The sequence below is a fragment of the Malaclemys terrapin genome, chromosome 4 (genome assembly GCF_027887155.1).
Source record: "Malaclemys terrapin pileata isolate rMalTer1 chromosome 4, rMalTer1.hap1, whole genome shotgun sequence".
In the NCBI taxonomy this organism is placed as follows: Eukaryota; Metazoa; Chordata; order Testudines; family Emydidae; genus Malaclemys; species Malaclemys terrapin.
The window spans coordinates 120,077,137-120,102,485 of NC_071508.1; the positions used below are offsets into that span (position 1 = coordinate 120,077,137).

The 25,349-nt window shown below is 40.7% G+C and overlaps 1 protein-coding gene across 3 annotated transcripts in view; it reads left to right on the forward strand.

Annotated features, from left to right (window-relative positions):
- Positions 1 to 25,349, forward strand: part of SPATA7 (spermatogenesis associated 7) — an 81,922-nt gene that overhangs the window by 48,794 nt on the left and 7,779 nt on the right. For all 3 annotated transcript variants that reach the window (XM_054024786.1, XM_054024784.1, XM_054024785.1), the window contains 4 exons: positions 12,121 to 12,602; positions 15,053 to 15,119; positions 21,981 to 22,048; positions 24,482 to 24,535. In XM_054024786.1, coding sequence (XP_053880761.1) covers positions 12,121 to 12,602; positions 15,053 to 15,119; positions 21,981 to 22,048; positions 24,482 to 24,535 — 671 coding nt within the window. The remainder of the gene's footprint in view (positions 1 to 12,120; positions 12,603 to 15,052; positions 15,120 to 21,980; positions 22,049 to 24,481; positions 24,536 to 25,349) is intronic.

The following is a 25,349-nucleotide window of genomic DNA, read 5'->3' on the forward strand; positions in this document are numbered from 1 at the left end:
GGAGGAACTGCATGGTAGACTATTCTCACAGGGTTAAGCAATACTCCATGAGAATAAGGGTTAGAGATTTGGATCCAGTGCCCTCAGTGGTGTTAATATAGAAAATGAAATATTTATAGAATGGATAATAGCACTTTTGCAGACAAAGTAAGATTTTCCTATTTGCATTAGACAATTACATTCCACACTATTTCAGTAACAAGTTAGGCAGATGTCACCAAAATAAAACAGTGCGAGGTTTTTGATGATTAACCAGTTACAGGTTATCTTCACCAAGAAAGGTAATTCAAGTGTGGTGTTTCTGTGTTACTACGTGTTTGCATTTTACAAAATATACACAAATGTAACTATCATAGATATCTATGCAGAGGTTTGGAAATATGTGCTGCTAGATCTGTTCTAATTTACACATATGCAGCAAATTGAAAATTCTTTTATTTCCCTATGCCACAAAATTCCTAATTTGGGGAGATATTCCATTAGTTACATGTTCACACAATTGCTATTACTAGAAAGTGAATTTTCTGATTTCCAACATGCTACTTAAGCCATCGAAACAATGGAAATAAGACTTTGCTATCTATATTCTTAAGTTGAATTTTGTTAGCAAGAGCTTCATCAGATATATTAAATATATTTCCAAGAAAGAGAGAAATAAATTGCTGAAATAAAGTATATTAGTCTCGTTAGTGTTATTCACTAGTATGGGACAGAATTGCATTAACCAGCAGCAAAAGCTTTTGCCAACTTTACCTAAGGAAGAATACATTATTTTCACTGTATTGACTTCAGCACAGAATGCTTGATATCTTTAGAATTTATTCTGTGTTTAAAGCATGCACAGAGATACAGTACATTTCCAGCTAATATATAAAACTGATCATTAGTTGGTTTCTTTCTGCATGGCTGTATTTCATAGCAGACAATTTGAGTAATAACTTTATGAGAGTGCCGGGTAATAAAAGTTTGAAATTTTAGGCAAGACTTTTGCATATGGATGAATTCACAGATCTCTATTGGAAAAAGGGAGGGAGGGATATGTCAAATTAAAGCTGTGAGATCCCATCTTTTAGTCACCATTATATTTTCCTCTTTCACTGTTATTTTCTGAATATTTCTCTTGTTCTTAGATTCCTACCTGAAAATCCTGAGCAACAGTTACTAACACTCTGTCTCTATTATACTTTATTGTATGGTGTAAAGGAGTCCCCTGAGGTTTGTCTCCCAGATGGTGGGAGAACCTGATCACACTCAGTTACTTGCACTGGTTGGCTCCAGCACTGGCCCTAGTTCCTAACTTCTTACAAGGGGCACCTACCCCTTGTGGGTCTCCTTAAATCTCTCCCTGGGAGTTCACTGTACACCCCTTAGGGTTGGGATGAAGCTCTTCTGGATGGAAGTTCTCCCTGTCGCTCCTGGGATCACACCAGCAGTCTCCTGCTTGGCAGTCCTGCTCCTTCCCTTCTCACCCTTGCTGACTGCAGTTTTCTCCCTTTTAAAGGCCTCCTGCCTATCATATGTGATTGGTAAGTCCACAGGGGCATGGCTAGCCTTGCCTCCCGTGCCTCTCTGGCACCTTCGTCTTCTGTGTGGGGTCTATACACCCCATCAAATACAGGATCGGAGGTGGTTTTTTTTAAGTGTTTTAAGTGTGTGTTTTGACATAGCAATGTCAGAGCATTGTAGGTCCTTGCCTGTATTTTAACCTCTCCCCCAAAGAAGAGCTCTCTCAAGTAGTATGTGTCACTTAGCACTACTAATTCCTTGTAGGTACCTGTTCATCAATGTTTGACTCGCATGTACAGTGACTACAGAATGATTGTCAACAAGAACATCTCAGTCTTGCCAGCATTTGTGTGTGATTCAACCAACTGCATGTTTGAGTGAGATATGAATAGGCAATCATAATATATTTTATAAGTGGTTTTGGCAGACTTGCCAGTTTAGGTAACATTGGATAATACTTAATGTCGCCTATTTTGAGCCCTTTTCTGGAGATCTTTTAATCTCCATGTAGACAGGAAGCAGATATTCCAAAAGATAAAACTTGGCACTAGGAGAGTCCCATGAATTCCCTCTCTGCATGATTCAGAACAAAAAATACAGCCATTAACAGCTTTTCATCTGAGCCATAATGATAGACATTAGATCATAATATGGAAAATCTTGCTTAAAGATTTACAAAATATTTTTCATCAGCATGTGAATCGAAGCACCATTGCATTAGTAAGAAGTGAATATATTTCTGCAGGAGGCTCCTGCTATAAAGTGAGCAGTGGTAGTAATTGGGCTTTCATATATCTGTACCCAAACCAAAGCAATATTTAAATATTGTTTCTTTTACCAGACAGTGTATTGATTTTACTATGTTTATTGATGTACCTAGGGAGTTTTATTCCTGTTGATCTATTGGATCACTCCTAATGCATCCTTAGGGTCACATAACTTCTCAAATTGTATTTCTTTAGCCATAAGAATAGATAAGTAACTAGCAGCCATAAGACAACTTCTACACATGCCTATTAAAAGATATGATAGGACACAGAATTATCACCAGGCAATATAATCGTACTGCTGTTGGTGCTATCCCCATTTCCTGGGGAAACTGCTGATCTCAAATTTTCTGCTTTTAGAACCACTGCAAAATTTTGAATATTGAGTCAAAAGATGCTTATGGGGCATGATGGTAATCAATTTAAATATCAAAATGTAAGAAATACTGGTGCAAACAATGTGGAACACCACCAGGTGCTAAAAAGATGCATAGCAAGAGTGGAATATTACTGTACTTGATAAGCACCTTGCAATACCTCAAATGATCTATTCAGCATGTCCTGTTATACACTGAGTTACCAGGTTAGTGAATGCATACGGTGTTTGTTGCACCAGAATGGCCTACCGCTGCGTTGTTTTTGTGTAACTTTAACTAAAATTAACTACGCATAAGACTTTAAATTCATTAATACAGTAAGTTCTTTAGTTGTAATTCCTTCAGTTATAACAGTAATACTATATTCTGTTTTGTTTCTCAAAAACTACTACACTAATATGTTTCAGAACTGTTACTTCTATAGTTACTTCATGCAGATTTCATATCTTATTTTTTACTAGCGTGAGTGCTCTTAAAAAGGAAGCATTTAGCTCACGATGATAAAAATGCCTCATCACAGTATTACATACCAAGACCCCATTTACCAAGAGCTGGCACACACAGGTGTCTGAAATACTACAAACATTTCCCTACACTTCTGCCTGATTTTTCATGTGGCAGAGATGTCCTTTGGCGCCTGCTGTAGTTAGCACAACTTAGAGCACTCTTTTTGCTGCTCTTAGTTACACTGGGGGCTGTTTTGTCCTAATGTCTTGTCTCTAAATATTTATTGTTATATTGCTATTAACATTCTCAAGATACGTTATACTCAAATTAGTACTTTCTGAATTAAATAAACAAATTCCTAAGGAAACCAAAAATACCATTTAAAGTCTTAAAATCCTGGCCAAGGATGAGGGGAAGCATAAAGATGGAGTAGAGCCACCTTTACTTCTCCTCATACTCACTACAGCTCAGAATTGAGCCTAATACTATGATAAGTTAAATGTTTCCTTTTAAAAGTTTCTCATTGTATTTATAAATATTATACAAATACATTTCTTAACATTTCCCCTTCTCCAGTCCCCATAGCAACACATTAATGATTGCTGGCACATATGAATGAAAGGTACTCAGACACCATGGTGATCAGCACAATATAAAAAAGTACCTAGGTAGAAAGAGGCACTTAACTTAAAATTGTATGTATACATGAAAAAAAACTTTGTTAAATGAACGAAAGTTAGGTTGAAAAGTCAAGCACTTAAATGTTAGGAATTGAAAGATTTGTGGTTGTCCACACAATCTTAAAAAGAAGAACAGGAGTACTTGTGGCACCTTAGAGACTAACAAATTTGTTAGTCTCTAAGGTGCCACAAGTACTCCTGTTCTTCTTTTTGCGGATACAGACTAACACGGCTGTTACTCTGAAACCACACAATCTTAATTCTTCCCCCTTGTCCATCCATTCTGTGCAATGCATGAGGCACATTTATTCCTTTTTAAGTGTAGCTACTTTAAATATTTTAATTAGCTTTCCTGCAACAGAAAAGCGTGTATGGACACAGGAGCTAGGGAGGGCAGAGAGGTTTATTAAATTTCATGAAATTTAATATTTCTAAAAGTAACATTGTGTTTCTTCACCTAGATGGTGAAGGTTTCCCCCTGTTCAATAAAACGTAGTGTTAGATTGCATATTTCAGCATCTCCATTTAAAAGTCAGCCAAAGTTATCAGGAGTGCTGACTTCTTTCAGTTTCACTTGCAGATCACATTCATAATAAAAATTTACTTATATAGTGCCCTTCTCCAAAAGGCTCCCAAAGTACTGTACGATCCATCTACGCAGAGCACCACTGAAATGCAACCACCCACAGGATAGATAGCAGCAACCAGGAAGATAGCACAGTAGCGTAGTGCGCAACACAGGGAGCAAGGGTGGGAAGGTTTTACCCCAGTAGAAATCCTTGCCCTTGTAACAAGTGCCATGGCATCTTTGATGCCAAGGCAGAACAGACCTTGGTTTATAAGCCCTCATCTAAAAAACCCACAGGCATCAAACTGGAGCTCATCTTATAAAGCATGCATAGCTGGGCTGATCCTACCATGAGTCAAATCTGTGATTCAGGCAAGGCTGGGTATTTCTTATCTGATGCTCAGACAACCCTGCTAGTGGGTGCTTCTGACTGACCAGTTCTGAGATGAGGAAATTTTCAAGATATCAGCCATGCCAAAAGCCAAACCTGGATGCCAACGTCATTTCTGAGGTTCTTTCTTCTGGAGAATAAATCCCTTCAACCACTTAAGTTATTAGAGGATGAAAAAATATTGAAGTCAGTGAAATTACACTGGTGTGTAAAAGCTATGTAAAATGAGGAGAGAATCAGGCCCAACACATTTCCCATTTTCAATTATTGTTGCAGGGTTTTTTCCCAGAGAGAGATGGCACAAAACTGGCGGTAGCTCTTAATGTGTAGTATGTGCTTAGCTGAGTTTCAGAAAATCTAGTTGTAATGACAGCTATGACAATATGGAAATCTGTGCATAACAAATACGTATTAGGAAATGGTATTAAGTTTTTATCTATATTGTTAATTTCAAATACACTGTGCATGCATTCATAGCTATAATTGCCTAATCAGATGTCTTGTCTCTAAATATTTATTGTTATATTGCTATTAACATTCTTGAGATACGTTATACTTAAATTAGTACTTTCTGAATTAAATAAATGAACTCCTAAAGAAACCAAAAATACCATTTAAAGTATTAAAATAAAAACCCATACTTATATTGCGAACACTTAAATACAAACGGAAAATTCCTTCATGGCTTCATGGTGTCAACCACATTTTTTATGCTAGAAGTCCAAATTCATATATTTTCACATATACATTTAGTTGTATCTCTAGTTAACAAATTTAATCTATGTCTACTTGTTGAAGATAGGAATATATCACACTATACACTCTGAATATTGCATAATAGATTACAGTCAAAAATATTATTGTATATATGAATACCAACACTACAGGGTATTTTGTAAAATGAGAAAAATCATGAATGTTAATATATCTGCTTGTAAACAAATTAGATCCTTAAGGCTCTAGTCAGACCACCCCTGAATGACAGAAAGAGGTTTGTGTGAACTTGCTCCCTCATTTTATTCATTCATTATGTAAATATTAGAGTGTAATTAGATGGACTGATAGTATGTACAAGGGGTGATGGAAGCACAGATTATGTAAAATACTAATATTTACCAAACGAGATCTTATTTTCTGCTCTATTCAAGCAAGCTACTCTGCAGATATGACAAGCACAAGTCAGACCTGCCATGGTAGGTGCTGGAACTAGGGATGCTGCCCCACCTTCTGGCTTGAAGTGATTTCCATCATATACAAGGTTTACAGCTTGATTCAATGGCTCTCAGCACCCCCACTATACAAATTGTTCCAGCACCCCTGCCTGCCATAGGCATCTGTAAGTAGCTATTACAACTCAGGTTGTCTCAAGCTAAAAGAACTAGCAGTTCAAAATGATACAAAATTGCAGCTTCTGCATTTTGATAGTATAGCTTTCAAAGTGCCTAAATAATCTCATTAAAGGAAACCTCTAAAGTCCACAAGGCTCTTGTTGCTGTCTCGACTATTGCAAATATTTTTTAGTCAGACTGAATGAATATTAAACTGTAAACTGCTCTCTGCAGCAAACATGAGAATACATCTTATAATTCCATCCTTTATTTAGCTTGTAAAAATATTAAATTTTGTGATGAATTACCTACAAAGTTATAAATCATGAAGCTTGTTTTCTGACCATTAGAAGATGTGCTGTCATATTCTAGACCCTCACCTACAGCAAAAATTAATTTCCTGAGCCAAATTCATCCTTGGTGCATTTCTGCTGGCTTCATTCGGGGATGAATTTACACCTTTGTATAAAAGCAGATCTTTTCAATGAACTAGCCCGATTTTAGGAAGCATCTGTGACATCGAAGTGGGGTTTTGGTTACGTAATAACGCTTTCTTTTTGAAAATAAAAATAATTTAGAGGCAAATCCATTTCTCCCCGGCTTGTTGTGTGCATCTCTTGCCCACCACTTAGCAAGCTGAGGCCTTGATCTGCAATTTGTTCTGTTCTGATGGACGGGCCCTTGCTTCCATGGCTTCAGTGTAGGTTCAGGGGTCCACTGGTGCAGAGCTCACAGCAGGGTCAGGGCCTTGCTCTGTAACTAATGCACTTTTCACAAAATTGTGACTACTGACATTCAGCCAATTCAGTACTTCATGATTATTAGTAGTAGTAGTATTCACATATTTTCTGGAAGCCTTTTTTTTTACTTCTGTGAAAACTGCCTGTTTCAGGCTACGACTTCACTGCAGCTAGGGGTGTGATTTGCAGCTTATGTAGATGAACCTGCATTAGGTGTAATCTAGCTTGCTCACTAAAAATAGCAGTGAGGATGCACAAGCCTGCATAACCTCACCTAGGTGCATTCTTTTTGTGCAGTCCATGCTGAAGCCCGCACCGCCCCAAGTCAGTGCTATTGTGAGCTAGCTAGATTAAAGCTAGTGTGGGTATGTATCATAGAAGTAGTCTTAGTAAGGTTGTGTTTGTAAGAACATAGGAGTTGTAAATTACTCATTCATATACAGTCGGATCATAGAAAATAGAAGTGAAAGAGAAGTCAGCTCAGGATTGTCCCTTACAGTATATTTTCCAGTACCATACTCAGTCTAGTTTTACATGTCCCAAACAATGGGGTTTCCACTATTTATTTAAAATTGTTTAGTTTTGTTTGATGGATAGAGTAAAATCTCCCATGCAGTCTCACACTGAATATTCGTAGTATTGTGTAAAATTAGTCATATTTTCATGGTTAGATAAATCTCTCATGTTAAGTAGATTCATGACATCGTAGTATAAATGAATATATATACACATACATATATAAATCTATAAATTAGATTGCGTATACAAAAAGAATTGTTAAACATCAGAATCAGTTTGTTGTACACATAGGAGTAAAGTGCATGCAAACAGCAGCGCCTAATTTTGCACTAGCTGACACCCCTTTCACTCAGCTCAGTGTGTCTAAGGACTGGGTCCAATGTATTTTCATGAGATGGAATCAGCACAATAATTGACCCATTACCCTTAGCAACAAAAAGTCATTACTCTATTTTATTTTAGATGTGATTAAGTTGTCATATGTACTAAGTGCTTCTAAAGTTTGATTTACGCTGAAACTCCTTAAGCTATTTTTAAAAATAAGAGCACCAAATATACATTGTACAACAAAAACAAAGTTGTTGTTTATGTAAATGCTAAAGGGTTTGGAATTTGCTTTCCAAAACATTCATATAGGTGGATTTTGAAACATTCCAGTCTTATCTGTTTTCCATAGCACCAAACTATAGCTGCAATTATTTTATATCCAAATAATCATGTAGTAAACCTTATTATACTGCTTGCTAATACAGGCATTTGTTTGGCATTGTTATTGCAAGTTACCAGTTCAGCACTTAATTGTGCTGTAGTAGTAAAATTAAGTGTGAAATACCACAAAGAAGGGTGCATTGCATCCTTACTAACTGTAAATATATGAGCTGTTTGCTCTAGTTATTAGTATGTAAACATATCTCAAATGATTGTTCTCACTAGAAAAGTAACATTTGTATTAAATTTGGAGAAAAGTGTAATGAAGGCAAAGGGAAATATCATGTTATATGTGAGCAATGTGTACTGTGATTTATTTTTGGTGGTCTTCCTAGAGAGAGGTTTTCTTTGTTTGTTTTAAAACTATTACAAAAACTGTTTAAAATACCACAAAAGGCACGTTTGGTTTTTAGTTTAAAACACCATGGAGTTCTGAGAGTGAAAAAATGGGCTATTGGTGACACAGGGATTAATAACACAGTTATTAGGAGGTAATGTAACATCATTTATACAGCAAAAAGGCACATTTCCTGGATCTTAAAAAAAAAACCATTGCTTAGGTGCACACAAGAGAGCAGAAAATGTACTATCAGGAACTTTTAGAAATAGGCCTTTGGGATCTGCGGAGCTTGGGGAGGAGGCAGTGCGCAGAGCTGCCTGGCCACACCTCCGCCTAGGAGCTGATGGAGGGATGTGTTGTTGCTTCTGGGGAGCCGCGCAGAGCCAGGTAGGGAGCCTGCCAGCCCCGCCCCCTCAGCACCAGCAGGAGTCCTGGGCTGCTCCCCCAAGAGCACCCATGGTGTCCCCCGGACCGCCACCTCACACCTGCCCAAGCACCTGCGGCACCCCTGGGATGCCCCCCCAAGATTTAGTCAGGGATATATAGTACAAATCATGAACAGGTCATGGGCCGTGAATTTTTGTTTATTTCCTGTGACCTGTCCATGACTTTTACTAATAATGCCCGTGACTAAAATGTGGCCTTAATCATGTGGCATTTGTGAGTAGGACATTGCTTAGAATCAGGGCTTTGTCAAGTGATAATCTGTAATCATTTGTATGAAAGCCTGCTGATGGACTGAATTGCATATTATTTTTTAATTAATCTGTATAAAGAGCTAGATGTTTAAGATAATTTTAAACTCATACACATTCCTGAATGTATTTTATTCATGAATTCAACTGCCTTGGCTCCCTTCTTTTATCACTTCTAAAGTACATGCTGCCTAATCTTTAGTCATATACCCGTGTCTTCTGATCTACCTATTCCTAATTAATATGTTGGGTATATATCATATGAAAGGTTTCTACTTGCGCCTGTCTGAAGCTAAACTTCAAGTTCACAAGAAATCTGGTAACTAATTAGCCTAATGAATTAAATTCTGTCCTTCAGAAATCCCTTTTCTATATTACGTTAATTTACATTTTACAACATTTGATGATATGAATGCTAGCCAGGCAGGCCCATTGAGTGTAACGAACAATGAATCCCTCATTTTAAGAAGCCTCTTTATTCAGTTTAAAGTGAACTAAACTGGCAGGTTTTGTAAGTTGCTCTTTTAGATTGAGTGCTGCACTATATTGTTTACACAGTATGATAATGAGATGTGCTAGAGTAACACCGTATCCTTGTGGCTTTTCGCGTGGGCCTACATGCAAATGAGATGTTTCTCTCTCAAGGCTATCCTAGTGAGCAGTTTTAAATACATATAGTATGTGCTGTGCCCCCACCCTCACATAGTTTATACTTTTTGTACAGATGAAAAATATATATTTAAGTTTTTGGCAAGTGGTGGTTGTCTGTAAGCTTCTGAGTCAGTTTCCTAGCTGCAGCTTGACCTTGGAGTTAATAAAGTGTTAGAAATAACTCTTGCCAGTTAGCAGAGTCACTAGAAGTTTTACTATCCTTCAAGTCCAACTGTGACACTACACATTTCCAGGGATGTGTTAAAGGCTTGTGCAATAACTGTCTTGTTAGGATGCTTCCTGAACATTTGGACTCACATCAAAATGGGCCTGACTAGTGCTGATACATTACACAGCCATTCACACTTAACTTTCTAACGTGCCTTTCCTCATTTAGTGCCTCTGAATCCTTTCCACACTGTCAGATGTTGCTTAGGGCTGAGGAAGGCCAATGGAGAGCAGGACAGGTCCACGATTGGTTCTTGCAGAGCCTACAGCAGCGTCTATCAAAAAATGGCTCCTCTCACCCAGGCAGCCACCTAAGGCAGCCCAGGAGAGGGGATAAAATGGAGAAGCTGAGAACCAACAACCAATTCTGTGCCCCAGCCCAAGTTAGAGCAGCTCCCAAATGGCTCTAAGTTTCACCACCTGGTAATGGTCACCTTGGGGATAATACACCATCTGAGGATAGCAGGAATGCAACATGCTCCCACCAGCAAGGAACAGTGGGGAGGGAGGTATAGAAGCAGGCTATGCCAGCAACACACCTGCTAGAGGATACCCCCTGGTGTGGGAATACCATGCAGGAGAATTGTGGGTGGTTTCTACTCATCTTTCTCTGTCTGTGCAGCACAGAGGGAGCTGAATAGGTCAGAGAACCTGTGCCAAAGCATTGATTGTGGTCCTTTGACCTTTTTGAAATACGGTTGGCCCTCAGGCTGAAAAGGTTGGACATCTCTAGTCCAGAGGTGGGCAAACTATGGCCCATGGGACCATCCTGCCCGGCCCCTGAGCTCCTGGCCGGGAAGGCTAGCCCCCGGTCCCTCCCCTGCTATCTCCTCTCCCCCGCAGCCTCAACTCGCCGTGCCACCAGCGTGCTCTGGCCCACCGCTCCTGACGGGCAGTGCGGCAGTGTGGCTGGCTCCAACCACGTGGCGGGGCTGCAAGCTCCTGCTGCTCCGAGCAGCATGGTAAGGAGGGGGAAGGTTGGATAAAGGTCAGGGAGTCTCGGGGGGGGGGGGGCAGTCAGGGAACAGGGGGCATTGGATAGAGGGTGGAGTCCCCGGGGGGTGGTTGGGGTGGGGGTCCCAGGAGGGAGTGGTCAGGGGACAAGGAGCAGGGGGGGTTGGATGGGTCAGGGGTTCTGAGGGGGGCAATCAGGGGGCGGGAAGTGGGAGGGGGCAGATAGGGGGCGGGGACCAGGCTGTTTGGGGAGGCACTGCCTTCCCTACCCAGCCCTCCATACAGTTTTGCAAGGCCGATGTGGCCCTCAGGCCAAAAAGTTTGCCCACCCCTGCTCTAGCCTATACAAAGGCTATATGTAATATGGCACCTCAGCGTTTGTAGGGATGTTCTGATTGTAAGACATCGCATTTAATTTTCAGTATCCAGCCTACAACCTTTGAGCTTTAAAATCCTTCATTGTTTGGAGGTGACTAAAAATACCACCATTGGTGTTTCTTGCTAACACATTTGACTTCATTGAAATGCAAAATCTTTATAGAAAACATCTCCAACTTGGTTAAAACCACAGCCTGAGCTGCAGAGACAGATGTTCTTTCTTACTGGCAGTCCTGCAAACTTCAACCTGGGATCTGAGAGTTACGCTAGGGGTTTTTCTTTCTTACACATCATCCTCGGCAATGAAGGTGTTCTGCAAATCAATCCAGGCCTTCAGTTACACCTGTACAACCTCATTGTCCTTAGTGGCTTTTTGCACTGGTGTAAATGATTGAAATTTTGTACACAATTCTGTTGGTTATGCACAAGAAACAGTAGGGAATAGTGAGTTGGATTCGACCTGTCTGTTGGTTCTGAAGTGCTAATAGTAGTAAAGATTACTATGCTTTTGTCTCTAAAGCCCACAGGGAGCCTATCTATTGAATAAGGATGTGCAGTTTTTACCTTGACACTTTTCAGAGTAAAAGTGTACAGACATTTTACTGTATTAATAAGTGTAATTTGTTACATTTTGTTCAGTTTCATAATTTATAATTATTTCATATTTAATGATTTCTTTTATTTTGGGTCAAACCAATTGTTCACGCTGATTTTCTGAGATAAATAGTTGCTCTTTGACACTCTTTATGTGCCTCATGCTTTAGATGTGCTCCATGTAATCTCTTGGAAAAAAAACCAGTTAAGCAATCATTTCACAGAACATTATCATTTGTGTTTTTCTAGAGTTCATTTGAAGCAGAAGCCAATGACCAGCTATCTCCTCAAGCACAAAATGCACAGAAATATTTGTCTAGATCATTATTGTCTTCGGAGAGGCAAGGCCTGGATCTTCCCAACCCTGCAAAATGTGTTAGAAAAGATACTCGGAAAACATCTAATGCCTCGATCTCTAATTCAAGTGTCAGTGTTTCAAGTCCACAAAGAAAATACTCTGGAGTTTCATACAGTTCTTCTGCTGAAAGTGTTATGAATATCAGTCCTTCTCACAAGCATCAGGATACTGAATCAAAAGTGTACAGCGGGGATCTCCTAGATAGGCACTCTGACCACTTTACTGACAGCCATCAACCGTTCACTCCACGCACCTTAAAATCAGATGCTAAATCCTTCCTGTCACAGTATAGGTATTACACACCTGCTAAAAGAAAAAGGAAGGACCCCCCCAAGCAGCAGGTGGAAGCAGAAACACAAACTGACTTGAGCAGGTACAGAGACTAAAATTTTAAAATAGTGTTATTTAAGTGTTAATTATGTCAGGATCTGCATAAAGCTACATACTGCATTGAAGTCTTCTCCCATCTATACAGGTGTAAATCCAGCATAATTTAATTGAAATCACTACAATTCTTCCAGACTTATCACTAATGTAAATTAGAACAGAATTTGGTCTCTTGTGTTAAAAACCCTCCAAAGACCTGCTCCAATCTGTATCATAGACTGTGGACATGATTCTCTACTCCCTTTTACCTTGTGTCACTGTTTACACCTATGCAATCTGGATTTCAAATGCTACCAGATCCAAATGGCAGTATTCTACATGCACTTTGCACTGGTGTCAATGCCAACACAAGGTACAAGAAAGTGGAGACTCATTCCTCATGTATCTGTTCTCCTCCCTGCTCTCTCTGTTTTTTACACTGGCTTTCTTTCTGTCTTTTCTCACAGTTTTACACATGAACCTTCCCTTCTGTAGCTCCTGCAGTCTATATAGGGAGTACTCTGGTGTCTCCCTAATTGACTCTCCATCCCTTTTTGAAATCTCACTCAGAATGCCCTTTTCCCCTTGAATACATCTCTTAATGCCTTTTTTTCTTTTTAAGATATGTGATTCTATTTTTAGTTCAAACATTTTAAGATACAGTTTGTGTGAACATTTTATACAAGATAAAATTGTTTTCTCTTGCACTGTGCTGCTGCTTGGAGCAGTGGACATGTTAATGCAGAAGAAGGCAATTTTATTTTGTATAAAATGTTCTCATAGGCAGAATTTTTGTTGTCAGATTTTTCCTTCTAAAGTAAGTTTCTTATAGTCTTAGGGACCCTAGTTGCCTCAGTGCCTGTATCGCTAATGCTCCGCTCGCTTGTATGAGCTGTCTTATCCTGCCTAGGGTTTTTACCATGTCCATCAGCATAGTCTCTGAGCACCTTTAAATGAGAGCATTACTGTGCATGTTTTGAGGAAACAGTGGATAGAGGATAATCACTGTGGGGCCAATATGCAAGATGCTGAATGGCCTCCACTCCCACTGAAGTCAATGGGAGCTCAGGGGGCTCAGCACCCCATAGCATCAGGACTGAAATCCATACTATTGGATTTCAAGTGGCAAGTGCAGCACCCCTGAAAGCACTTGAATCTAAAGCAGGAGAATTGTTTTCCAAAATCTTGGGAATATTGAGGTAGGAAGAGCTCAACCTCTGTCACCTTCCTTGGTCATTCAAGTAGGGTTCCAGATCTGAAACCAGGGCTTGTCTGGTGGATGTAATGAAATTATGGAACAAAAAATTTGCAAGAAACTCTGTGAGCTTCTCCTCCCTCCCTTACCTCTGTTAACTTCATCATTTCCTTTTGATATAGATTGTGACTAAAGTAATATGGTCTAATGGCAAATATACTTCACCACAGATAAAATGCCAAAACACCTTTAGACATTAAAATTCGGGTAAGGTAGTCCCTTTTTATAGACAGGTAGATAGATCACTTAGATGAAATTTCCATTGATACCTAGAGGAGAATAGGCATTTTAATGTATATTTAAAATTAATACCTGTGCCCTTTTCCATCTGCAGCAAAAAGGCATATAGAAGAAACATTAAGTTTGGCTGTTTTAAATAGTTCTATTAAGACATTTGACTTCAAATATCTTTTTTCTAATACATGAACCACTGCTGATTGAGTCTGATCATTTAAACAAAGATCAAGATTCCCAATATCATTGGATTTATGCTTCTTACCACAGGTCTTTCATAAACCTTTTTGAGAATGTCAGTTACTTTCTATTTTTAATTATTTTTTCCTTAGCAGTTGAAGTTTATGTCACATATTTAAGTTAATTTTGTGCTCACAAAGGGTGGTATATTGGCCAAACTGGACACTCAAGCCCTCATTTTATTAAAAACACAGGCAGTAGCAATGCAAGTGTCTCCTATACTCTACCCTGTACTTGGAGATGATTGATCTTTGCTTATTTTATTCCATATATTTTGGAATTCAGAAGACTGCAGTGGTGGTAATTTACCATCTTTCATATTTGTACTATTGATTTGCTGTGTGTAGGTTATATAATGGCCCTATTGCATTTTATATTAATTTTTTGGCAGTCTCCACTCCCAATCCCAGACAATTATTCTGAATATTTTGCTATGCAGTCAGCAGATCAATTTGGATGATCTGGATATGGCTTTATTACCTTAAATATTGCCATCATTGAAAATTGACTCTTAGTTTCATTATGAGAGTAGAAGCTATAGCAAAGATTTTCAAAGATGTCTAAGGGATTTGAATGCCCAATAACCTTTAATATTGATGGGAATCAAGTGTCTAGATCCTGTAGGTGGCTTTGAAAATCTCCGTCAATGTATAGTTGAAACAGCTGTTTCAACTACAAGGCATGTATATTCTGAGAGATCTGTCTAATATTCTTTTTAAACTTTGTAGTTTTCAATCTGAGGACAGAGAACCTGAGAGAAAAGATACTACCATACTGCAGAAGATCATAACACAGGTAATACAAACAGCTCAGTGGTTTGAGCATTGGTCTGCTAAACCCGTGGTTGTGAGTTCAATCTTTGAGGGGGCCACTTGAGGATCTGGGGCAAAATCAGTACTTGGTCCTGCTAGTGAAGGCAGGGGGCTGGACTCGATGACCTTTCAAGGTCCCTTCCAGTTCTAGGAGATGGGATATCTCCATTAATTTATTTATTTAATATCTCTATCAGTCACTGAGGTGTTTTGACTACATGTCCACCATGCAGAGAACCCATATTTTATCTTTGCCACTACAGTGTAAAGCTGAATTAAATTTCATATTCTGGATGGGTGACAGATTAATTTGGTGTGTGTCAAGCTACTTGTTCCAAAGGAATGAGCTGGAATGATAAGAAAGAATATGGACAAATTGAAATAGATTCTGAAAAACTAGTTTTTTTAAAACCTATGTGTAGTATGTGACATTCACAGGTAAGCACACATGTAAATATACACATATGAAATTGAAATACAGATAAGAATGCAGACACTTGGCCCAGTATCATTAAACATGATGAAGTTGGTGCAGTATTGTAGGTAGGCAGATAGATAGCTCATAGATACACAACCTGGTGTATGGAATTTTTGTACATATGGAATACAGTCCTAGAACTTTTGGAGAGGGATTTGAAAACCAGAGCCAGATCTTTAGTGACTTTTATTTTAAATACTATAGCTCAAAAATGGCATTGTTTCTAAGCTGGAATGTAGCAGCCCATTAGACAATAGTGTGGACTTTGGGCTTTTGGGGAATCTTTGAGGGAAAAGAATAAAAAATCAATTATTTTCTTGAAAAAAATGACTTAAGAATCATGCACAGGAGAATTTGTTTGGAGATGGATTCTGTAAGGATTTTTAGCACTTGCGCTTGAATATATGTTTGAGAGCTGGACAGACACACGAACCTGAATATTAATAAGGAGCCTTTATATGCTGTTAGGTTAGGGAAGTAAAAAGTACTTGGGAGAAACCATTCAGTTCCTGAATATGTAGTAAAGAAGCTTCTGGTACTCCAAAAATAAAAATAATTCCTGCTGTCGTCCAAAATGGACTCTTGAGAGCCATCTCTTAGTATGGACTTTATTGATACCAGTTGTTTGAATCAGATAGCTCTGTAACCCATCTTCTTCTTCGAGTGCTTGCTCATGTCGATTCCGTTCTAGGTGTGTGCGCGCTCACATGCACATTCATTGGAGATTTTTGCCTTTAGCCTCTCATGCTAGCCCATCAGATGATTTTAAGGAGCACCAATCTCTGCTCCAAAGGGTGTTCACGAACTTAGGCCTAGAGGTGGAGGAGATGGTGGCGCAATTGGACACCTTGTTTAATGTGCTCTCCGCATCAACCCCTGCACGTGTCACGCTTCCGGTGCATGATGGGGTCCTAAAGATTGCCAAATCCCTCTGGCAAACACTTCTCATGAGCAACTCTTCGCTCAGGAGGTCGACAACCACCTGCAGTTGGGGGCAATGGAAGAGGTCCTTCAGGAAATGAGGGGGAAAGTGTTTTACTTCTGCTATTTTTTATTCCTGAAAGCAAAAGGGGGTCTAAGACGCATTCTGGACCTGCGGAGACTCAACAGATATCTCAAAAAGTTGAAGTTCTGCGTGGTCTCCCTGCCTCCATCATTCCCTCCCTGGATCTGGGAGACTAGTACACCACTCTCAACTTGAAAGATGTTAATTTTCATATTTCCATCTTCCAATGACACAGACGGTTCCTCTGTTTTATGATGGGTCAAATTCACTTCCAATTTATAGTGCTGCCCTTTGGCACCTCGTCGGCCACGCGTGCATTCTTAAAATGCATGGCCCCAGTAGCCACTTACCTGAGACATCGAGGGGTCCAGATCTATCCTTATCTCGACGATTGGCTCATCAAGGGCAGATTGCAGGATCAAGTGCAGAGGAGTCTCAATCTGGTGCGTTCTACCTGTCACGACCTGGGCTTATTAGTAAATGAAAATAAATTGATCCTCGTACTAGTGCAACAGATAGAATTCATAGGGGCGGTCCTTGACTCCACGCAGGCCAGAGTATTCCTTCTGGAGGCCCGTTTCTAAGCTATGTCAGACTTGAACTCCCTCATAAGGGTCCACCCGCTCATCATGGCCCACACCTGCCTGAGGTTGTTAGGCCACATGGCAGCTTGTACTTACGTGGTCCATCATGCCTGGCTCCATCTCCTTCACTGTAAGCATGGCTGGTGTCAGTCTACACCCCCAAAGGGCATGATCTAGACCTGGTAGTCAGGGTGCCAGACCACATCCGGTTGTCACTGGAATAGTGGTTGGACCCCAAATCGGTGTTGGATGGGGTTCCCTTCGTGGCCCTGTCCCAGTTGCTGACCCTGGTTTCCGATGCCTTGGACCTTGGCTGGGAAGTCCGCTTGGGCGAGCTCAGCACGCAAGGCCGCTGGCTGCGGGACAATCGCTCCCTCCACATAAATGTCAGGGAGCTCAGAGCGGTTCATTTGGCCTGCCAGACTTTCCAGTCCCACTTGAAGGGCAGAGAGGTACAAGTCCTGACAGACAACACCACCGCAAAATTTTATATCAACAAACATGGTGGAGCCAGGTTGACAGCCCTTTGCTAGGAAGCCCTCCAGCTCTGGGACATCTGTGTGCAGAATGCCATTCATTTTGTGGCCGTGCACCTCCTGGGGACCTGGAATGTATTAGCAGATCGCCTCAGCAGAACCTTCATATCTCACCATGAGTGGTCACTCCATCTGGAGGTGGTCAGCATGGTCTTCCAAAGGAGGGAAACTGCCCAAGTGGACTTGTTTGCTTCTCAGAACAGGAAATGCCATGTGTTCTGCTTGATTTGAGGGATCGACAGAGGCTTCCTGTCAGACGCCTTTTTACTCCCGTGGTCGGGGGCCCTGATGTACTCCTTCACACCAGTGCCATTAATCCACAGAATCCTCATGATGATCAAATAGAACAGGGTGAAGGTAATGCTAATAACCTTGGCTTGGCGTCGCCAGCACTGGTTCAGCATGCTGCTGGACCTCTCGGTGGTGGCCCCACTGCAGCTGCCTCTCTGGCCGGATCTGCTGTCTCAGAACCATGGCAATCTTCTGCACCTGAACCTGGCAGCACTGCAACTGACTGCTTGGCTGCTGTGTGGTTAAATGCGGAAGAGCAGGAGTGCTCAGGCCATGTCCAGCAGGTACTGTTGGGCTGTAGGAAGCCCTCCACCAGAGCAACCTACCTGGCCAAATGGAAACAGTTCACATGCTGGGCCTTGGACCAGAATATTAGGCCTGAGCAGGCCTCGATGCAGTCGATTCTGGACTATCTCCTACATCTTAAGCTCCAGGGCTTGACCCTTTCATCAATTAAGGTCCACTTGGCTGTTATCTCAGCTTTTCACCCTCCAGTCCAGGGCAGCTCGGTCTTCACTCACGACATGATGGTCCAGTTCTTGAAAGGTCTGGGGTGACTCTACCCCTATGTCTGAGACCCAGTCCCTCTTTGGGACCTGAATCTAGTGTTGGCACAGCTTATGGGGGCCCCATTTGAGCCATTGGCTTCCTGTTCCCTTCTTCTGTTCTCCTGGAAGGTGTCATTCCTAGTGGCAATAACATCTGCTCATAGGGTCTCTGAGATTAGGGACCTAACCGCCCTATGTAGTGTTTTTCAAGGACGAAGTCCAGCTGCGGCCACACCCAGCTTTCCTGCCCAACGTTGTTTCAGTTTCATGTGAGCCAGGACATATTCTTGCCAGTCTTCTTCCCAAAGCCTCATAGATATGAGGAGATGCGTAGATTGCACTCTCTGGATGTCAGAAGAGTGCTAGCCTTTTACATTGAAAGGACCAAGCAAGTAAGTCGATGCAGCTGTTCATTGCAGTGGCGGACAAGATGAAAGGTCATCTGGTGTCCACCCAAAGGATCTCATCGTGGATCACTGCCTGCATTCAGTTTTGCTATGAACAGGTGAAAGTGCCTCCTCCAGCAATTGTAACTGCCCATTTGACTAGGGCGCAAGCCTCATCGGTGGCCTTCCTGCCCCAAGTGCCTATTCAAGATATCTGCAGGGCCACTACCTGGTCATCTATGCACATGTTTATGTCTCTCTATGTGCTTATCCAGCAAGCCCGAGACAATGCTGGCTTTGGCAGAGCAGTGCTGCAAGCCACACAACCGTGAACTCCGATCCCACCTTCAGGGATATTGTTTGTGAGTCACCTACAATGGAATCTACATGAGCAATCCTTCAAAAAAGAAAAAACAATTACCTACCTTTTGTAACTGTTGTTCTTCGAGATGAGTTGCTCATGTCCATTCCAAACCCTGCCCTCGCCTGCTCCTCTGTCAGAGTTGCTGGTAAGAAGGAACTGAGAGGGCATAGGGCCGGCGGTGCCTGATATACTGATGCATGAGCGCAGCATTCCAGAGGGTGCCAAGGCCAACCCTACGGATACCACTAAGGCAAAAATCTTTGATAACCGGGCAGGTGGGCGTGAACAAACCTAGAATGGAATGGACATGAGCAACAAATCTATAAGAGCAACAGTTACGAAAGGTAGGTAACCGTTTTTTATTAAAGACTTAAATAAGTATTTATATAAAAAACTATTATAGCTGCTTAACCTCCAAATGTGTATTAGGGATTCAGAATCAATAATCATGTTTCAAATGCCCTGTAAATATGTATTTTACAGAATCTTCATTTCATAAAAAGTATAAAATATGCAATAGCTGTTAGATTCTCATAATGCAAATGCCTAGGAACTGTTTTATCAGGGTATAATTTGGGAATTTCCTTGTTTCCTTGAATAGTTAGTTAGCTAGCTTGTGTGTGTGTGTGTGTGTGTGTGCGTGCGCCACACACACACACGTATGGTATCTCCGTTTTGAGCTTAATTCTTGATTTGCTTCAACACCTACACACAACAGGATGGTTTGAGATAGAAGTCTCAGCCTTTTGTGTATTGGTGCCATCAGTCAATTTGTCTTTACACTACACCAGGGGTTCTAAAACTGGGATGATTTAGTTGGGAATTGGTCCTGCTTTGAGCAGGGGGTTGGACTAGATGACCTCTTGAGGTCCCTTCCAACCCTGATATTCTATGATTCTATGATTCTATGGGTCTGGACCCCAAAGTAGGTCGCGACCCTGTTTAAATGGGGTCGCCAGGGCGCAAGGACTTCAGCCCTGAGTGGTGGGGCTCAGGCTTCGGCTTCAGCCCTGGGTGGCGGGGCTCAGTTTACAGGCCCCCCCCACTTGGGGCTGGTTTCGGCTTTGGCTCCTTCTCCCCCCGCCCAGGGCAGCGGGGCTGGGACAGGCTCAGGATTTGGTCCCCCATTCTGGGGTTATGTCGTAATTTTTGTTGTCAGAAGGGGGTTGCGGTGCAATGAAGTTTGAGAACCGCTGCACTACACTATTAAATATACTCTTGACAGTCATAGGAGATTTTATAATGATTGCGGTTAGCTGGTGCTTAGTTTTGTCTTTTATACTAACAGATCTCTTTGTTAGACTCCGCTGCCCTTACTCATGTTGAATAGTATCTTACTCTACACGTAGTGTCATAGATTTCAGTAGGACTTTGAGGAGTAGGGTACTGCTCAGCCTGAGCAAAGGAGGCAGATTCTGTCCCTCAGCTAATATTTTTCAGATAAAATATATAGCTTGTGACAATAATTGCAATAGCACAGAAATGTCTTTTACCGGAGGAGAATTTTCAGTAGTTTTTGAATGCACATTATTGATTTGTGGTGATAAGTGGCTTCAGCGCTGAAGATATTTTGTCTTAACATTTTCCCTTTCTGCTCATTTTTGTGTTGAAGAGAATGACCTGGAACTGAGATTTTTCAAATAGCTACCGAATTTTGGACCTCATCCTATAGCCTGTACACAGACACGTATTCCTTAAACAAATAATCCTGTCAAGGTTAATAGACGTACTCACATGAGTAGGTACTGGACCTTTAACATCTCAGATTACGAATAAAGCAAATAGTTCTGTTTATGCTTGCAGGATATTTGCTGCTTTATACCTTCCCTGAAAATGACAGAGTGGCTGCATCTGAACTGGGTAGAAATTGGTTCAGACAAAGCTTTAATAATTAGGGAGCTCCCCTCCAGTCCAACTGAGTACTATGTATTCATATGGCAACATCTGTCACATCAGTCTTTTCCTTGCTGATGAAAGAGTGACAGTCAGTAATGGAGCATTAATGGCCTTTTCTGAGTGTTGTCGTTTAAAATGCAGGCAGTAGACAACTTTACCATCTCTATGTTTGTGCGAGTGCCTGAAGTGAGGGGGAATGGTCTGGTGGTTAGTGCAATGGAATAGGACTCAGCACGGCTAGACTTTACTCCTACTCTACCACTGACACATTTTGTGTGGTTAGATAAGTCATTTTTGCCTGATTTGCAGAGGAGGTGAGTACTCACATCTCCCTTGGCTTCAGCTGGAGATTTAGGTGTTTAGCCTATGTTCAAATTAGGCCATTAACCTCCAGGTGCCTTAATGTACTGTTAATATTGACCTCAGAAAGGTGTTGTGAGGTTTTATTGATATTTGTAAGTACTCTGAGATCCTTGAATAAAAGATGCTGTATGCTTATAATATTATAGCAAAGGATATTAAGAACATAGTTTTAAAACTAATGTTAATAGATTAGCTGAATCACATGCAGATGATAAAATTTTAACAAAATTCTCCCCCTAGTCTTCTAAGCTGGAATTTCCTAAAGACTATGTGTGTGGCACAAACTTCCCGTCCCCCCACACTCCTGATGCCTTATGACTAACCATGTTCTGAGCCTTGTTTTGCTATGTAGTGTTGCATCAATAATAAAGATGTTATCTCTGTGTTTATAGGCTGAAGTCACATCTGCTCCAGATGAGTCTGAGGGAAGGATGGATCCTTTTCAGTACTCCTTGCCAAGGTGCCTGATTTGCAGAAGGAAATATTTCAAACATTCTTTATTGCTTGCCTTCCCACTAGTTATTAGGCTCATTGGTCATTATTACCATTTCTGTCTGCGAGCCCTGTTTTATAGCAAGGAGTTTTTGGAGATTAATGACTTTGTGCATAGATCAGGAAGCAATATTCACATTTTCCTTATGATAAAATTCCAACATGAAGCCAATATAGTGAGATATATGTGAAATAAGTGAAGAAATCTTTATATACCTTAGCATCTCTTAATATGTAGATCACTGTGTTCTTGCATCCAAATTTCCTGTGCTTATTTGAGCAAGAGTTTCCATTAGCCAGGAGTGAGTATGACAGAGTCAACACAGCTAATAACTCCTTAGACATACTAGAACTAAGATCAGAACTTACAAGCTATTTCTTTTGTTAGGTTGGTGGTGATGGTGTTATTGATGCACTGCCATAGTCATGCATGAATAAGTACCTTTCAAGGGAAAAGAGATCCCCAATATCTGATCATCTAAATTACCCATGAAGCAAGGCCATATACTGAATAGGTTCTTACCTCTATGTAGCAGTAACTGGTGATATTAAGTTAGACTGATGGTGGTACCCGGGCTTTCACCTTTTTGTTCATGGCTACCTTTTCTCCTCCCTTTTTACAATCCCATCCCTCCCACCTGTGCTTCAGCTTCAGCTACATTGTGATGCTACCTATGCCCAAGATAGCAGACTGCCTCCTATGAGACTGTAATGCTTTTATGTGTCCTGTTACCACAGCCTACCCCATCCTCTACCCTAAACAGCCACACTGCCAGCTGAGCCCATCGCTAATTATCCCTGATAATCCACCTGTTGTCTGCCATAGAGGCTAAAAATAAATACTAAGTCTCATCTGAAGACAAAGCACAAGTGTGTTTTGTATTCAGTTCACGCTATGTTGCTATAGCAGATATAGTCTCACTGGGTAAAACATCAGGATTAAAACATCTGTGTGATGTTTTCTGTAACGTAAGAGCCAGTGATAGGCAAACTGTAAATCGGTGAGTCAATCAAAGCTCTACTTCTGAAATATTTTCCACTGGAAATCTAGGAAATATTGTAAATCTTACAATGCTAAATGGCCTTTCCGGTTCTTGTCTCAGTTTCTACCTGAAAGACAGACAGAAATTGATCTAGTTTTCAAGTTCAGAAAGGGGGCATTAAGATGGAACTGATCTTTTGAGCCACCTCAAATTATCATTATATATACATCACTTGTATACAGGTGCGTTAGGAACCTCATAGAACAGATAGATAAGCTCTGTGCTCCCAAATGTTTGCAGTCTAGAATTTATACACAATAGAAGTTATGAGGACATGCAAACAAGAGGGCACTGGGTAGGGTTAGGTAGAGTCACATAAATAAGATCATGCAGAGAATCCATTCATTTGTGTACACTTCTTGATGAACTTTGAGCCTATAATTTAAAATGATAGGTAGCTCACTTCTTGGTAGAAGTGTATGTGTCTCTAGAAGAGATTTAAAAGAGGCAAGAGTGGTGGATTGGTGGGCAGTCTCTGGGACAGTGTTCCAAGCATATGGGTGCATTTTTTTATTATTATTATTTTATTATTTTATTTTGGCACATAGTTTTGTTTGACTGCAAATGCATTTATCAGTGAATAAACTATTTGCAGATTGGTTTAGAAATTTAGTTATATTTGTTAGAGATTTTTTTAAAGGGTAGAAAACACCTGAAAACTTAATGAAACAAAACAATGGAAGAATGTTGTTTTGGGTCGGATTAAATGTTTAGTTTGACCCGAAACAAAAGTTTGTTTGGGTTTTTCTGTACCTATCAAAATCAATTATTTGCTCAGCTCCATATATAGTGGCATGGAAGAAGTCATGGAAATGTTTGTATGACAAGAAATTAAATAATAGCCTCCTTTCTGTGCCAAGATGATATGTGAGTGCAGTGAGAGTACTTGCATGAGTAAGAGTTACATGCAGCATATTAAATGTTCTACTAAAAGCACTAAATGGATTATGGGATGCTGTACTGCCATGATGGAAACCCAGCCTCAGGTGTAACATTGGGACTTTCTTTTCAGTCTGAGGGATACCTTCCATCTTTGGGGTAAGGGTTCTGACTGTCCCTTTCCTATTAGAGGAAACTCTCATCTGCCTTGAAGTTAAGAAGTGGAGTTTACCACTGGAGCAGGGGATTGTTTTCTATAGAGATGAAATGGATAAAGGATGTTAGTGACATTCCCATGACGCTCACTGGTACAGCTAACCCAGTTATTACCACTGGGGTTCGGTGTTCTTTGGCAGACACTTTTGGGTGAGGGCATCTCATGATTGTGGGTTGTTCCAGAAAGAGAGTGAAATGCAGGGAATTGGAGGTTTCTGGGAAATTGCCTAATACTATTTTTTAATATCTATTTTTCTGACTAGTGTGACATCCATGTATTCTATGGAATCCCCAGCAATGAGAAAAATCCAGGCTGAGTAAGTATATTTTTTCCTCTCTCTTTTATTGGGTGAAACAGTAAAATGGCAACAAATTTTAAGTTTTTACAAATATAAATTTAAGTTTCATTAAAAGACATCTAGAGGCAGAAAGGTATCAATTAAAAATTGGAAGTCAAATCTTACTGAGGAAAATAGAAAGGAGCATAAGAACAGCCATACTGGGTCAGATCAAAGGTCCATCTAGCCCAGTATCCTGTCTACTGACAGTGGCCAATGCCAGGTGCCCCAGAGGGAGTGAATCTAACAGCTAATGATCAAGTGATCTCTCTCCTGCCATCCATCTCCACCTTCTGACAAACAGAGGCTAGGGACACCATTCCTTACCCATCCTGGCTAATAGCCATTAATGGACTTAACCCCCATGAATTTATCCAGGTCTCTTTTAAATGCTGTTATAGTCCTAGCCTTCACAACCTCCTCAGGCAAGGAGTTCCACAAGTTGACCCTGCGCTGTGTGAAGAAGAACTTCCTTTTATTTGTTTTAAACCTGCTGCCCATTAATTTCATTTGGTGGCCCCTAGTTCTTGTATTATGGGAATAAGTAAATAACTTTTCCTTATCTACTTTCTCCACATCACTCATGATTTTATATACCTCTATCATATCCCCCCCTTAGTCTCCTCTTTTCCAAGCTGAAAAGTCCTAGCCTCTTTAATCTCTCCTCATATGGGACCCGTTCCAAACCCCTAATCATTTTAGTTGCCCTTCTCTGAACCTTTTCTAGTGCCAATATATATATTTTTTGAGATGAGGAGACCACATCTGTACACAGTATTCAAGATGTGGGCGT